The sequence below is a fragment of the Rhinolophus hipposideros genome (assembly GCF_964194185.1).
Source record: "Rhinolophus hipposideros genome assembly, chromosome: 7".
In the NCBI taxonomy this organism is placed as follows: Eukaryota; Metazoa; Chordata; class Mammalia; order Chiroptera; family Rhinolophidae; genus Rhinolophus; species Rhinolophus hipposideros.
This window is the reverse complement of record NC_138053.1, coordinates 11,908,054-11,921,155: the sequence shown is the minus strand read 5'-3', so window position 1 is coordinate 11,921,155 and position 13,102 is coordinate 11,908,054. Positions and strand designations below refer to the sequence as shown.

The following is a 13,102-nucleotide window of genomic DNA, read 5'->3' as shown; positions in this document are numbered from 1 at the left end:
GAAAAACTTTGTGTGGAAAAAAATATATGTATGTGCCTGAGGAAGAAATCTGGGAACATTCTAATGCTACACCCATTGAAACCTCTGGACCAGTCGCGCTATGGTGATTTGTATCACATATGTACTTAACTTTCATTCATTCACTCACTTAACAAATGACTTAACAAATGTGCCGAGCACTGCTTTAGGCACAGAGGATACAGTAGTGAACAAAATAATCAAAAAGCGCTGTCCTCACAGAGCTTTCATTCAAATGTGGGGCGAGAGACCACCAAGATAAAAACACAGAGTAGTCAGATAAGGTGTGTCAGTCAAAACAGATAAATAATAAATGTCTAACTATTACATTGTTTTGTGCACCCAAAACTAATTTTTTTAAATGTTAAAAAAGAAACAAAAGCATTAAGGCAATAAAAAAAACACAGAACAGGAAAACGGATTTGATGTGTTTAGCAATGGGGATCAGGTTGAAATTGCAGGCAAGATGGCAGGGAAGGCTTCATTGTGTGAAGGTGATTGTGCAAAAACCTGAAGGAAATGAGAGAGCCAGCCATATATACATCAGGGGTACAATCATCCCAGCAAAGGCAATAGGAGGTGCAAAATCCCTGGGGTGCGAGCAGGCCTGGTCTGTTAGGAACGAGGATAGTGGGAATGTGGCAGAATGAATGAGGAGAGGAGGACTAGGAGGTGTGTCAGGGAGGTAAAGGGGGGGCCCATCACACAGGACCATGCAGTGTAAGCACTTGGGTTTCTAGTCTGACTGAGATGAAAAATCATAGGAGGATTTTGGACAAAACTGTGTCACGACCCAACTTATATTTTAATGGGACCTCTCTGTGCAGAGTTGAAACCAGACAGAGAGCACAGTAGCAGAAACAGTGTAGCCAGATAGGAAGCTACTGCAATGCTTCAGCTACACGAGCTAGGCAAGAGAATTAACCATTTCAATAAATGGCAAGCTGGGAGAGGGGGCATTACAGGGCACTCATGCCTCAAAGTGAGCTTAGGAAGGAGGCTAGGAATCTGCTTCCCCTCGGTCTGTTTCGCTCCCACACGTCTTACAGGGAGAGCATCCCACCATCACAGGAGCGATGCAAGCTCGGTGAGTCTCATCCTACCCTGTCTCCAGACACTAAACAAGTCCTCACAGCATTCATATCAGCCAGACCTCTCACACTGGCTCTGGGGAGTGCTGAGAACACAGCGTCTGCCTGAGGCCCAAACAACACCTGCTTCCTACACCATCTCTCTCACTTCTTGTTTTTCCTAAGTGGTTCCCTCCCCGCCCCCCAAGTGTCCTAAAGGCTCTGATCTCATTGCTCTTCAGGGCACTTACTTCCCCCATGTCATTAGGGCTGCAGCCTTTCCATCATAGTTGCAACTATCTTGTTCCCTCTAAAGCACTATTAAAACAGGTATTTTTAAGCTCTTAGGTATGGGGCTGTTGGACTATTGCTAGGTGAAAATATGTATTTGCTCCAATCTGCCATTGCACCTCATATACTCCTCTAAAATGTAATCCTGTTATAAGAATGGTCATCACTATGAAATGGAAAATTTTGTGATACGTATGGAAAATTCCTAGGAACTATCACACTGTATTTTAATTCTTTTAACTGACCGAACTTATTTGCCAGTTAAATCTGTTCTTATGATACTGCTTAGTTTTTCCAAATCAACAAATACATGCCAACTTCAGATATATTCTAAGTGTTCCCAGCATTATTGGCAAGTAATGGAAAACCCTTCAAACTCGGTCCCTGGCACTAGAGAGGTTGGTCTCTGTACAAATAAAAACATTGAAGGGGGAGGATGGAGAAATCTTCAAGAAGGAAGACTAAGCTGATCTGTAAGAGGTAAAATATTTGTGCTACAAAAATGCAAAAAAAATAAGTGAATCGTTTATTCCAGAGAATTACTGTTCTCAAATGCTCATTGTAAAAGTCTAGAGAAGATTAGACAACTAGGAAGGTTTTCTCATCATTTTTTTTTAAATGAAAGTAGTAAGAGGGATGTATTTACAAGGATGTGCCAGTTTTCAAGTCCAAGTATGGCAACAGATGAAACTGGGCTTCCTGCGGTTACTTAGAAATATACACAGCTTTCAAAACCAGCATGAAGGTGAGTCAGAGTGATGGGCTTTTGTACAGAGGAGGAAACTGACATAGTCTTTCAGGCCAAACACTAATCCTGGGTGGCTCTGGTGGAATGAGGTATTTAATCATCTCACCGGTCACAGTCTTTCTTCTTGAGTAAATAGTTGGCAACCTTGGTCACTAGCTTGAAAAGCAGAGAGAAAAGGAAGGAGTCACAAGTGAGTGCCCAGCAGAGGTGTTTGTTTAGGCTAAATCCTGACTGTTCTTTAGGGTCTAAGTCAGTGTTGCTTCTTCCCCGCCCAACTGTGGAGATGTGACTGTAGGAGCATGTGATTCCATTCTGTGTGTCACAATGTCTCAATAACTAATCACTGAGTGAGTGAATGAATGAATGAATGAGGGAATGAATGAATGAGGGAATGAATGAATGAAAAGATGACCATGAAGGATACCTGAGACGCCACTGGGAACAAGCGCGCATCCCATTGTCAGAGGTATTTAAATCAGAAACCAGATCATTGGTTCTTGGCATTTCTCCGTGTGGTGAACAATTTTGGGTGGTGGCGTACGTGAAGGGATCAAAACGGAACACTCTTTTTTGAAAGATTTAGAAAATCTGAAAAGAGAAAAAAATAGCTTTCCAACTATTCAGTGGGCCACCCTTCAGCACTGTATCACTGTTTACACAAATCCACAAACTTACTGGATTCACCAGGCAAGGTTTCCATGAGTTGTAGGTCTTTTAACCTGGTCTTTATTATACCACATCTTTCCTGATGATCAGTAGCAAATTGTAGCCTGCTGTCCTCTCAGTCTGACCGTCACAACCTACCAAACCTGTCTAATAGCTCTATGACTATAGCTGCGTGATGGCAAAACACCAGTTTTACTCATTGATTACTATTGGCAGCTGACCTATCAAGAGCCTGAGGGACACCAATGTCTGAGAGTCACTCACTTTTAAAGTCATCAGTGAGGGACACTGCAGAAATAATTCCTGTGCAGGTGAAACCATATCACTCCTAAAATGCAGTGTCCAACTCTAAGTTTCTAAGCTACTACTTAAACTAGAATTACTTCTGCTGTGAACTATTTAGTCATTTTTGACACAACTCACATGTGGCCCTCTGCTAAGAGCATGAACGGACTTACAGTATGAAGAATGAGAAGCTGGAAATGGCCAGAGGTAAATGTCACAGTATCTTCTGGGCCTTTCATCTTTCAAGGTTGACACAGAAAAGTCGGCATAGCCTGGTCTGTCTGCAGGCAGAACGCCCTGCGTATCTGTCCTCTTTCTAAATCTTTTTAGACATCTGTACCCAACTACCATTAGCCCTCTCCTGTCTCCTCTTTGCCATGCCTCTCGGCCCCCATTCTTACCTGCACTCACCTATTTTAAGTGGAAAAAAGCGGAAATCATGAAAAATGGTGTGTGCTTATGGAAACTTCCACAACAGTAGCAATTTTAATGAGTTCCTATCTTGCCTGTGACTATCTTGATTTGCCCCTAGACAGATAAAAAGTATCTCTCTTGTCCGGTTCTCCTTGAGCCTCTGGGTATGAGATTAAGCCTAAGATTACCTGTTCAGATGACAAAACATCAAGCCTTAGGCAGCCACATCCTTGGCAAGACCATCTGAGCTGCTAGTGAATGCGTAGGAAAGACCACAGGTGTCTGAGCTTTGGGGACAAGTGGAGCTGTTGGGACCTTAGGACACACATTCCTTCCAGATGAGGAAGACTGAACTAGGAAAGAGCAGTTCAGGACAGGTCATGCTAAGGTTAGTGGTAGAGTCTGGAAAACTATGGCCTTGGGCTATTTCCACTATATATCGCATGAGAAGCTGCCAGAATCCCCTGCTTTGTTGAATTTAAAACACTTTTGATATTTGTAACATGTTTAGAAATGGAACAAAAATATTTTTGTTTTATGTGTAAAGAGGTCATTCAATAGTAAAACATTCCTGTAAGAGAAATTTCTTTTTTGGTGTATATATTCCTTAGTTTACCTCCTTACCAGCATTTTCATTTATGAAAACAATACAGTAGGAATCAAAGGCCTCGTGCCATCTCTCCTTTTTCAGTTTCATCTTCCTTCTCTATTCCTTTTCCAATTGTGTTCTCCCTGTGCTATGGACTGAATTGTGCTACCCCCAACCCCCATCATATGTTGAATCCTTAACCCCCCAATGTATTAATATTTGCAGATGTCGCTTTTGGGAATTAATTACATTTAAATAAGGTCATGAGAATGGGGCCCTCTTCATGAGATTTATGCCCTGATAAGGAGAAACATCAGAGAGCTTGTGATCTCTCTCTCTCTGCCGTATGAGAACACAACAAAAAGGTAGCTGTCTGCAAACCAGGAAGAGAATTCTTACCAGAACTGGACCATGCTGGCACCTTGATCTTGTACTTCCAGCCTCCAGAACTATAGCAAAATTAATTTCTGTTGTTTAAGCCACTCAGTCTACGGTATTTTGTTATGGCAGCCTGAGCAGATCAAGACATTCTGACTCTCTTTTTCTACTACTGTTCTTTTCTGAGACAGCAGAGACAGAAGATGGAGATCTCGGGTCTATATTTGCCTATGTAATGCCACCCTGCTGCATTTTTGTCCCTTTATCACTAGAATTGGGTAAACAAAGTATTGTACTTATATTGCATTATTTAAAAAAAAAAGAAAAAAAAAACCTTTTGACCAGTTTGCCTTCTGGAATGGCACTAAACTCCTTTCTTCATTGTGCAAATTGGTAGAAAGGAGGGAAAAACTGAGGAAAGAGGACAGAAGGAGAACTCAAGAGAGAGGAGAAGGTGACAGACAAACTCACACAAAGACAGGTGCCCCAGGGCACCCCTCCATCCCTGAGCCTCACTAAGGCCCAGGCTTCCGGTCCTGCACCCCACTCCTTTCCTCAGCATCTTCTCATTGCCCCTTTCTGCCACTTCCCATCTTTTCTTTCCCCTCCTGTTGGAACTCATTTTAACCCATAAGAACACATTCTATCAATCCCAGATTTCCATGCGTCCACCTACTGTGGCAACAGAAAGTTGCTCTATGTGCTAATGGCTGAGGATCAGTGATCCTCCCTCCCAAACAACAAGGCTATATGTTAATTAGAGGCATGTAAAAAGAATACATCCACCTTGGTTTCAGAGAGCGCTCATCCAAAAGGAAATCAGCCCAGCACTATTCAGTAGAAAAATAATGAGAGGCACAAATGCGAGCCACAATAATATTGTTAAATTTTCTAGTAGCCATATTTTTCAAAAAGTAAAAACAGATGAGTGAAATTAATTCATAAAATGTATCTTGACACAATATATCCCAAATATTTTAATACACAATCAATGTTTTTATATTTAATGAAATATTACTCATTTTTTTCAAACTAAGTCTCCCAAAACAAATACGTATTTTATACTTAAAGCTCATCTCAATTCAGACCAGCCACATTCAGTTACTTAATGGTCACATGTGACTAGTGTCTACCAGTGTGGATAGCACAGTTCTAGCCAGATAAAAAGAGCCTCAGATGAGTAAGGCCTACCACCATATGGACTCCCCATCCAGGGCCTGAAAACACGGGACTTATTAGAGAGGCAACAAACTAAATGCCCCTTTGAGATCTGAGATTTTTGTTCATTGCTTTTTTAAAAAAATACTCAAACCACAGTCATGCGGGGTGGCACGCAGGGTCTCTGGTCCTGCTCCCCACATAAGGATACAGGATATGGTGAGGTCAAAAAGAAACACCGACAGAGCCATAGATAGAGGAGTCATTATATTCTTGCTGGCGGCTGGGCTGGAGACACAGGAAGCAGGAGCCACACTATCTTCAACCCACCATCCACTTGTCTCTGCCAACCAACCTCACTTGCCAACTGCAATCCTCTCTTGCTAGCTCAGCCACCATCTTCTTTCTAGCCCCCATTTTCTGCTAGCGTAGCCACGCCAGTTATATTAGTGGCCAGTGACTCACTGGTTACAGCTGACGGCCAACTAGCCACAGCTGATGGCCATCCAATCACAGTTGATGGCCATTTACTACCTGAGCCAGCACTTTCCACGTGAGGCCAAGAGCCTGGAAACTGCACTCCTGGCTCTTTCCCCATACCACCATCTCCTCAAATATTGTTAGAAGTTGAAATGTTCAGAATAAACATTTTTCCGTGGATTCTTAAAAGGCAGCATATTGCTAATAATAATTTCTAAGAGCAGAGACTAGTTTGACCCCTCCCTTCATCATTTCTGTGAGGCCAACAGCATCCTGCCTGCTGTGCAACTTGGTGCACAAGCTTTCACCCTGTGATGCCTCAGGAGACTGATGACTGCCCATTAGTCTTATTTGCTGAGAAATGAGTGATTACACGCTTGCATGGACTAACAGAGCAAAGCTGTTCCATCACTAGCAGGTGTGCAGGTACACAACAGTTACAGGCTTTTGTATCCTGGACTAATAGTTAAGTTTCACTTGGGTGCAGCTGTGGGGTTTGTTACCACTGAGGGTTGAATAAATGCTGAACCTTCCATTATAGCAATCAACTGTCAAGACAGTGTGTCAGATTCATCCATATGCCACTGGCTCAATTATTCCTGCAATTGTACCCAAACTCTGATGTCCCTTACTTCTTGTAGCTGAAGACTGCCTTTTATGTAACTCAGAGAAGTGATTTTAACGGTAGAACTTTCAGAATGAGAGCGGTAAGGAGGATGGTACTACAAAGTCTAGTAGAATGGGATTTGCTTTCAGCAGCTAAATTGTTTTGATAGTCTTGGAAGATTTGTTTTCAAGGATTCTCTGCTGCCAGCCACGAAATCTTTTATCTATTTGTTGGAGCCTCACTCTCCCTCCTTACTCAGGAGCTAGCTGATAGAAATTGTTAAAGGATAAGCTTTTATGTCCAGGAAGTATTTGTGATTTTATTAAGAAACACTAAAAAGCATAAAAGAATCTCTGTATGAGATGCCATGCTAATAGAGCTTTCCTAGATTGCCTCAAATTATACCCCTGCCGACTCTAAAGCAGACTTGGGTTAAAAAACTAGTCTATTCTCATTTACTTCTCCCAGAAGGAGCAATGACCTTTTTTCTCAGTTGAATTAAAATTCAAATGGAAGCATATTTCTACTTAACAATAGCTCTTGTGAAAGATTCTTAGGGAAAAGAATAACATGAAACCTGGGATAGCTGTTGTTTGTAGACTGGATCTTCAAGGACAGCCCATTCCCATGGTTAATTGAAAGTTAAATATGTATAAAAAAGAGTTGGCAAAGACTGATTCTCCTCCCTCTCCAGAGGCTTCCAAGTTCTTTTTTCATGAGCACCCAGAATCTTTCCCCTTACTGGATCCAGATTCCATTCTCAGTATATCTGACCAGATGACGCAACATCTGTGTTCTCTTTTAAGAACGTGAGAAATGAAGCTTTTCATCTTCCCTCTCTTTGAGTTCTGGGAAATTCAATTAAAACTGCTCAGACTTTTTTTTCTTGTTTGCTTTAGAAGACAACTCACCGGAAGAGTCCTGTGGCAGTCTCCCACCTGTGGAAGAAGGTGATCGAAAAATTAGCTTGATTATGGAGTTGTCGACCCAGGTTTCCTTGCAAACTGAGAAGATAACTCAGCTGGAAGAAGTTTTAGAGGAAAAGGAAAAGAAGATTCAGCAGCTAGAAGCTGAGCTGGGGGCCCATCCTTTCCAAGAGGTCAAGGACTCTCAAGAATGTTTACAAGAAGCCCCCATTTTCATTAATAATAGCATCAGTCCTGTGGTCTCTGATGGGGATATGTAAAGATTCGCAGTAAGAAAACAATAAAAGTTCACTAAATCTTGTCAAGGTAAAGTCTAGAACCCAATTTGTCTCCTCACTGGAAAACTCACGGGTTTGAATATATCTTGTAATGTTCATATTGGAAGGAAACAAAAGGAAGTGTTCAGAAATAAACACGGAATGTTAGGCATCGGGAGTCACGTAATCCACACAGCTGTAGAATACTATGTTTTCAGACATTCCTGGTAACAGCGGGAGAGGGAAAACCACAAAACTAGAGAGATGGTAAAAAAACTTAGCATCATACTTTTGCCAGGTTTGTCACACTGCAAGGAAGGGATGGCACCAGTCCCATTTTTGTATGCAGCTCAGCTGTGAACATTAAGCTGTCATGGAGGGCAAGCTTCAAACTGGGGAACCTTAGGGTACAGAAGAGCCAAATCACTGCCAGCCGAGTAAACAGCCATGAAGTCTGTCTTTTCTGGTCCTCTAGAATGTATTTCTTTACGGCATGTATTTTATTAATATTCAGCAAGGGTAGAAATGAAATAAAACCAAAGCAATCAAAAGAAATAAAGAATGGATGAATCAGAGCGCAGTCCTTTGGGAAAAGTGTCCTGGGACAGCATCTCCTTGGGAAAACACAAAACACTGATTTTTCCCTTAGGAGCTACTTAGTCTTGCTACTAAGATTAAAGCAAAATATACTTCTTTATTCTGATTGTACCAAGGAGCTATGAACAGCACAAAATAATATCAGGAAAAATAGAGGATGGAAAAGGAAAGCTACCCTGTAATTAATGGAATAGAAAGAATCATAGATCATATTCCTCTTCATGCATCCCCCTCAGATGAACTATTTCCCACCCAAAGGAAACAGCTAGGCACTAACTTTTAGGAAGACTTTAATACTTAGTTTTTACTCTCCTCTTATACCATGACTCTAGCTCTCCCATGAGTCTGATTGTATTACTACTTCTTGATTTAATTCAACCAGTTTAACAAATACCCACTGAAACTCTTCTATCTACCAGACACAATAATAGATGTTGCAAATATGATAGCAAACATGAGAATCACAATTTTTATTATCCAGCAGTTCACAGACACACATGAGTCTCCTTCAATGTAAGGGTGATTGTAATGAGAGATGGAAAATGGAAGAGAGAATGTGGGTGAACATGAGTGAACCTGATTAACACTGCTTTAGCAGAGGTTCTCAAATGTAAGCCTGAGTGATCAGTAAGAATGCATAATCCTGGGCTCTGTTATGTAGCCCAGGAATGTACATTTTAACAAACACGTATGGTATTCCTGATAAATGTATTCCAGGAACTACATTTTAAAACACACTGGTTTAGGGCTGGCTTTAGATTAAAAGACTATCCCCGGAAGAACTTCTCCTTGCAAACCAGGTAAGAAGTCTTCTACAGTATGTAACTAGTGTACAATGTGATTATGGATTCTGACGAGCTCCAAAACAGTTTCTAAACCTGACTTTTTTAAAAAAGGTAATAGGATTTTGGACTCAAAATAGGTTTGTAATATTGACTCTAGAGGATCACTGAAAAAGGAAAAAGACAAGAGTTCTATCAGTAGGTTCTGTCTTCCTACACAATTAGAATCTTCCTATATTTATAACCTCAGAGTTTCACCTGAAATGTCTGCAAGTATGTACAGGTGCAGTCCCTTATCCGAAATGAAAACAACGTACACCCCCCTGGTCACAAATGCATGCCCACCCCGGAAGGGATGCAAAGCACTTCTCCTTGGCTCCAAAAGAAACTTTTCCATGGAATCTACTTCAGCCCCTACAAAATCCACTTCAGAAATCCCTTCTGCCTAGTCCCTCATTCTCACCTCCTCAAATCCCATAATCCCCTTGGTCTTTTCAATTTCTCTGACACCAACTAGGTCTCCCCGTTCCAGTCTTGAAGTTCTGCCCATTGTTTCCAACATCATGGTGAGGGTTGGCATATCCTTGCTGTGTATTTCTGTGAGACAGCTTTAAATCTTTCAGTTGGTTAGCAGTGGACTATCTCAAAGACCAACTATCACCTCCTCAGTTTTGATGTGTTACTATGATCAAGTCTCTATCTCTTTATTTTATCAAAGATTGAGGGTGAGCTAGATACAAAGTGTGTGTGGGGAGGGGGCGGAGGGTGAAAGAAAAAGAAAATCCCATTACATTCCAGATAGGGTGATGATAACTTCTAGATTGACTTCCCCTGGCTAGCCCTCATCAGGAAAGCAGCCTTACAGTGAAGATAAAATAAGAGACAGAAGTGGAACTGCAGTTAATAATTAATTGAGCCTGTCACCTCTAAATAGCCAAGGACCAGACACTGAAGAAGGAAGCCTCAAGGATCATATTACCCTGCAAAACCATCTTTACAACAAGCTGATCTTGACTCCGGTCTAGGTTATCTCCAAATCAGAAGTGGGAAGGAGATTTGGCCCAAAGGTGACTAGACTACTCTCTGTTAGTGACACCTTAGTAATAAAAATTCTTTAAATATTGAGATTTTACTGAGGTAGGGGGTGGGGTGGGAAGAGGCGTTACTGGACTCCAAGGCATGTCTAAGTGGAAAATTTCACATTCTCAACTGAACATTTCTGCCATTGTATGGCCCCCAAAGTTTATTTTCATTTTCTCCCATTCCTCCAGGGAATTGAGTAGTATGCTTCCAGTTGTGCTGAAGGCCTGATTCAGACAAACAAAATCAGATTATAGCCTATACTATAAGCCAAAGTCTTATTTTCTCAGGAATAAGTTGGGTTGTACTCTACTGATCTTTAAAATATCTGGTGTAAATATCACAAAGTGATTAGCATGCTAATGACTCTACTTCTTTAATGCAAATCATCAGGTTATGTATCTGGTTCAACAATAACTGGAAATTCAGAAAAATAAAATATTTAACAAGGAACTCAAGCCATTCTCTAATATTCTCAAAACATTGACAGAGATATATGAAAAGTTTCAATCTTCTTTTTTCACCAGGCATTAACTCTTCTTAGAGAGAAACTTAAAACTGAATGTGTGATATGTCTAACCAATTTAAATAAAGGTTGGATTTAACCATTTAATTGCACTATTATGAATATAGGAAGCTTAAATCATAGCAACAGACTTATTAAAGACTAGCAGGAAAGCCAGACATTGGAGTAATGGGCCCAGAAATCTGACAGGAGTGCCCTCAGATTCAATGGAGTTCAACAAAAGCAAAGAAACTATAGTTTCTGCCTAAATGCACTTCTGGGAAAGAATGAATTCAATCAAGTTTTGATTATCTCCTTTGTGCTTATCCCAAAACACATCATTTGTTTCTACATTACACTGAAATAAAGAATTTTTGCTTTAATGCAATAAATAGAGGAGTGTTGATGAATATTGCAGGCCTATGTCAAAATAATATTTATTTGGCAGTTATCAAGTATAGGGACTGGAAAGACAAAATTATTCCAAAAGAAGTAAGAAAACATTTTAAAGTTCTTGGAATATCAAATTTCTGAGATTTAAAAAGTCTGACTCACGTAATTTGAAAAATTAGACAAACCCCCAAAAATTAAAAGGAAAAAGTACATTGTAAAGAATAAATCATTATAATTTTCCCTGCTATTACAACAAAATTTTTTATTAATATTTCCCAGACACCAGAGTGCTTTTTTGCTAATAGAGGAAAATCAAGTTCAAGAAGGAAATAACCTTTTTAAAATAAAAATACTAGTGCACTGGGACAAAGTTCAAAGCAAGACAGGGCTGGTCATGAGATTTCCCATTCCTAATGAAATCAGGACTTTTGTGGTAAAACCAAACCAAACTAGGTCTTATTCCCAGATTCCCAGAGAAATTGATCATTTGGCATCAGATCTGCAGTACATTCCCAATGGCATGAACCTGTGGCAAGATGACATTTAATTATCTAACCACTTCCATCTATGAGGTTTACATTTATTTGCTTTTTTTTATTGTTTAACAAAGAAGGACACTTAGTGCTCAAATCCAATAATACCCAACCCTCTGTTATTGAATGGAAAAATCACACAACGTATGTCTAATAACTCTTGAGTCCATTTTCTTCAATGTCACAAATAAGCTTCATCAAGAGTTCTTTATGTGATGTCACCTTTTTTACAGAATGATAATATCGCAGGTAAAGTGTGACAGCAGAATGAGAAAGAACTAGTCCAGTCCCAGCTTTTTGTCATATGGGGTCCAAACCATGACAAAAGTGAGTTCTAGTTAAAATAAAAAAGCTGATAACATAATCTTTGGCCTTGTAATCAAACGGTGTGCCCTACTGGTTAGCTCCTATTTGAATGAAGTTGGTATAGTGATGGTGAAAGAAACAGCACGCTACAGTGGATACCCCATTATCTTGTTAGAGACCTGCATTTACTAGCCAGCAGTTATGTATATAGGAACATGACTAATATTTACACAGCTATTTATAGTTAATTAAAACATTTTCAAATAGATTATTTTTTTTTTTATCTTCATGAGACAGGTTTTAGCTAGATAACTAATCCCAAGTTTATAGCTAGGAAATGCTAGAACCAAGGCCTGTGGCCCACAGGCCAGTATAACTTTCTTAACACTTCCCACCTCTGTTCAGTTACATAACAAAGACACCCATTGTCTATACTTCTTTCTCAGGTTGGCCTTCCCTTCCATTTCCATGAAAAACAATCTTCCATAGGTCCCTTCTTTCTCAAGCTTATTCCACAGGAGTCATAGAGCTGTCTACATTCCGCTGACCTACTTATTTGGTTTAGCCAGAACAGTGTTATGCTTTTTATTTGCTCATTGTATCGTACTTTGTTTTGTTATAAAGTAAATGCCTTCCTGGGGATTTAAAATGTAGCATGGGGAATATAGTCAAAAATATTGTAATCACTGTCTGGTGTCAGAGGGGTACTAGACTTACTGGAATGTTCACTTTGTAACATATATAAATGTCTAATCACTATGTTGTACACCTGAAACTAACATAATATTGTATATCAACTGGAATTGAAAAATAAATTTCAAAAATAATAAACTAAATGCCTTTAAGAAGGGTGAGGTTACACTCTACAGTTTGCCCCAGCCCCACCATTCCCATTTTTCTTATGCCTGGCTGCTTACGACATTTATCTTACCTGCCTGGCCCTGTAGGTAAATGTGCTAGGATTCCCTGCCTCACGATGTGTATACCAGGTCTGATTGGATGTTGTGGTTGTCACTATC

At 40.1% G+C, this 13,102-nt stretch overlaps 1 protein-coding gene across 1 annotated transcript in view; it reads left to right on the top strand.

The window, feature by feature from the left end:
* The window catches only part of CCDC192 (coiled-coil domain containing 192), a gene marked incomplete at both ends in the record, with an annotated part of 197,527 nt that extends 189,637 nt beyond the window's left edge, over nucleotides 1–7,890 (top strand). Inside the window, one exon of the mRNA XM_081053803.1 lies at nucleotides 7,604–7,890. Coding sequence (XP_080909929.1) covers nucleotides 7,604–7,890 — 287 coding nt within the window. The remainder of the gene's footprint in view (nucleotides 1–7,603) is intronic.
* Nucleotides 7,891–13,102: the final 5,212 nt, after the last annotated feature.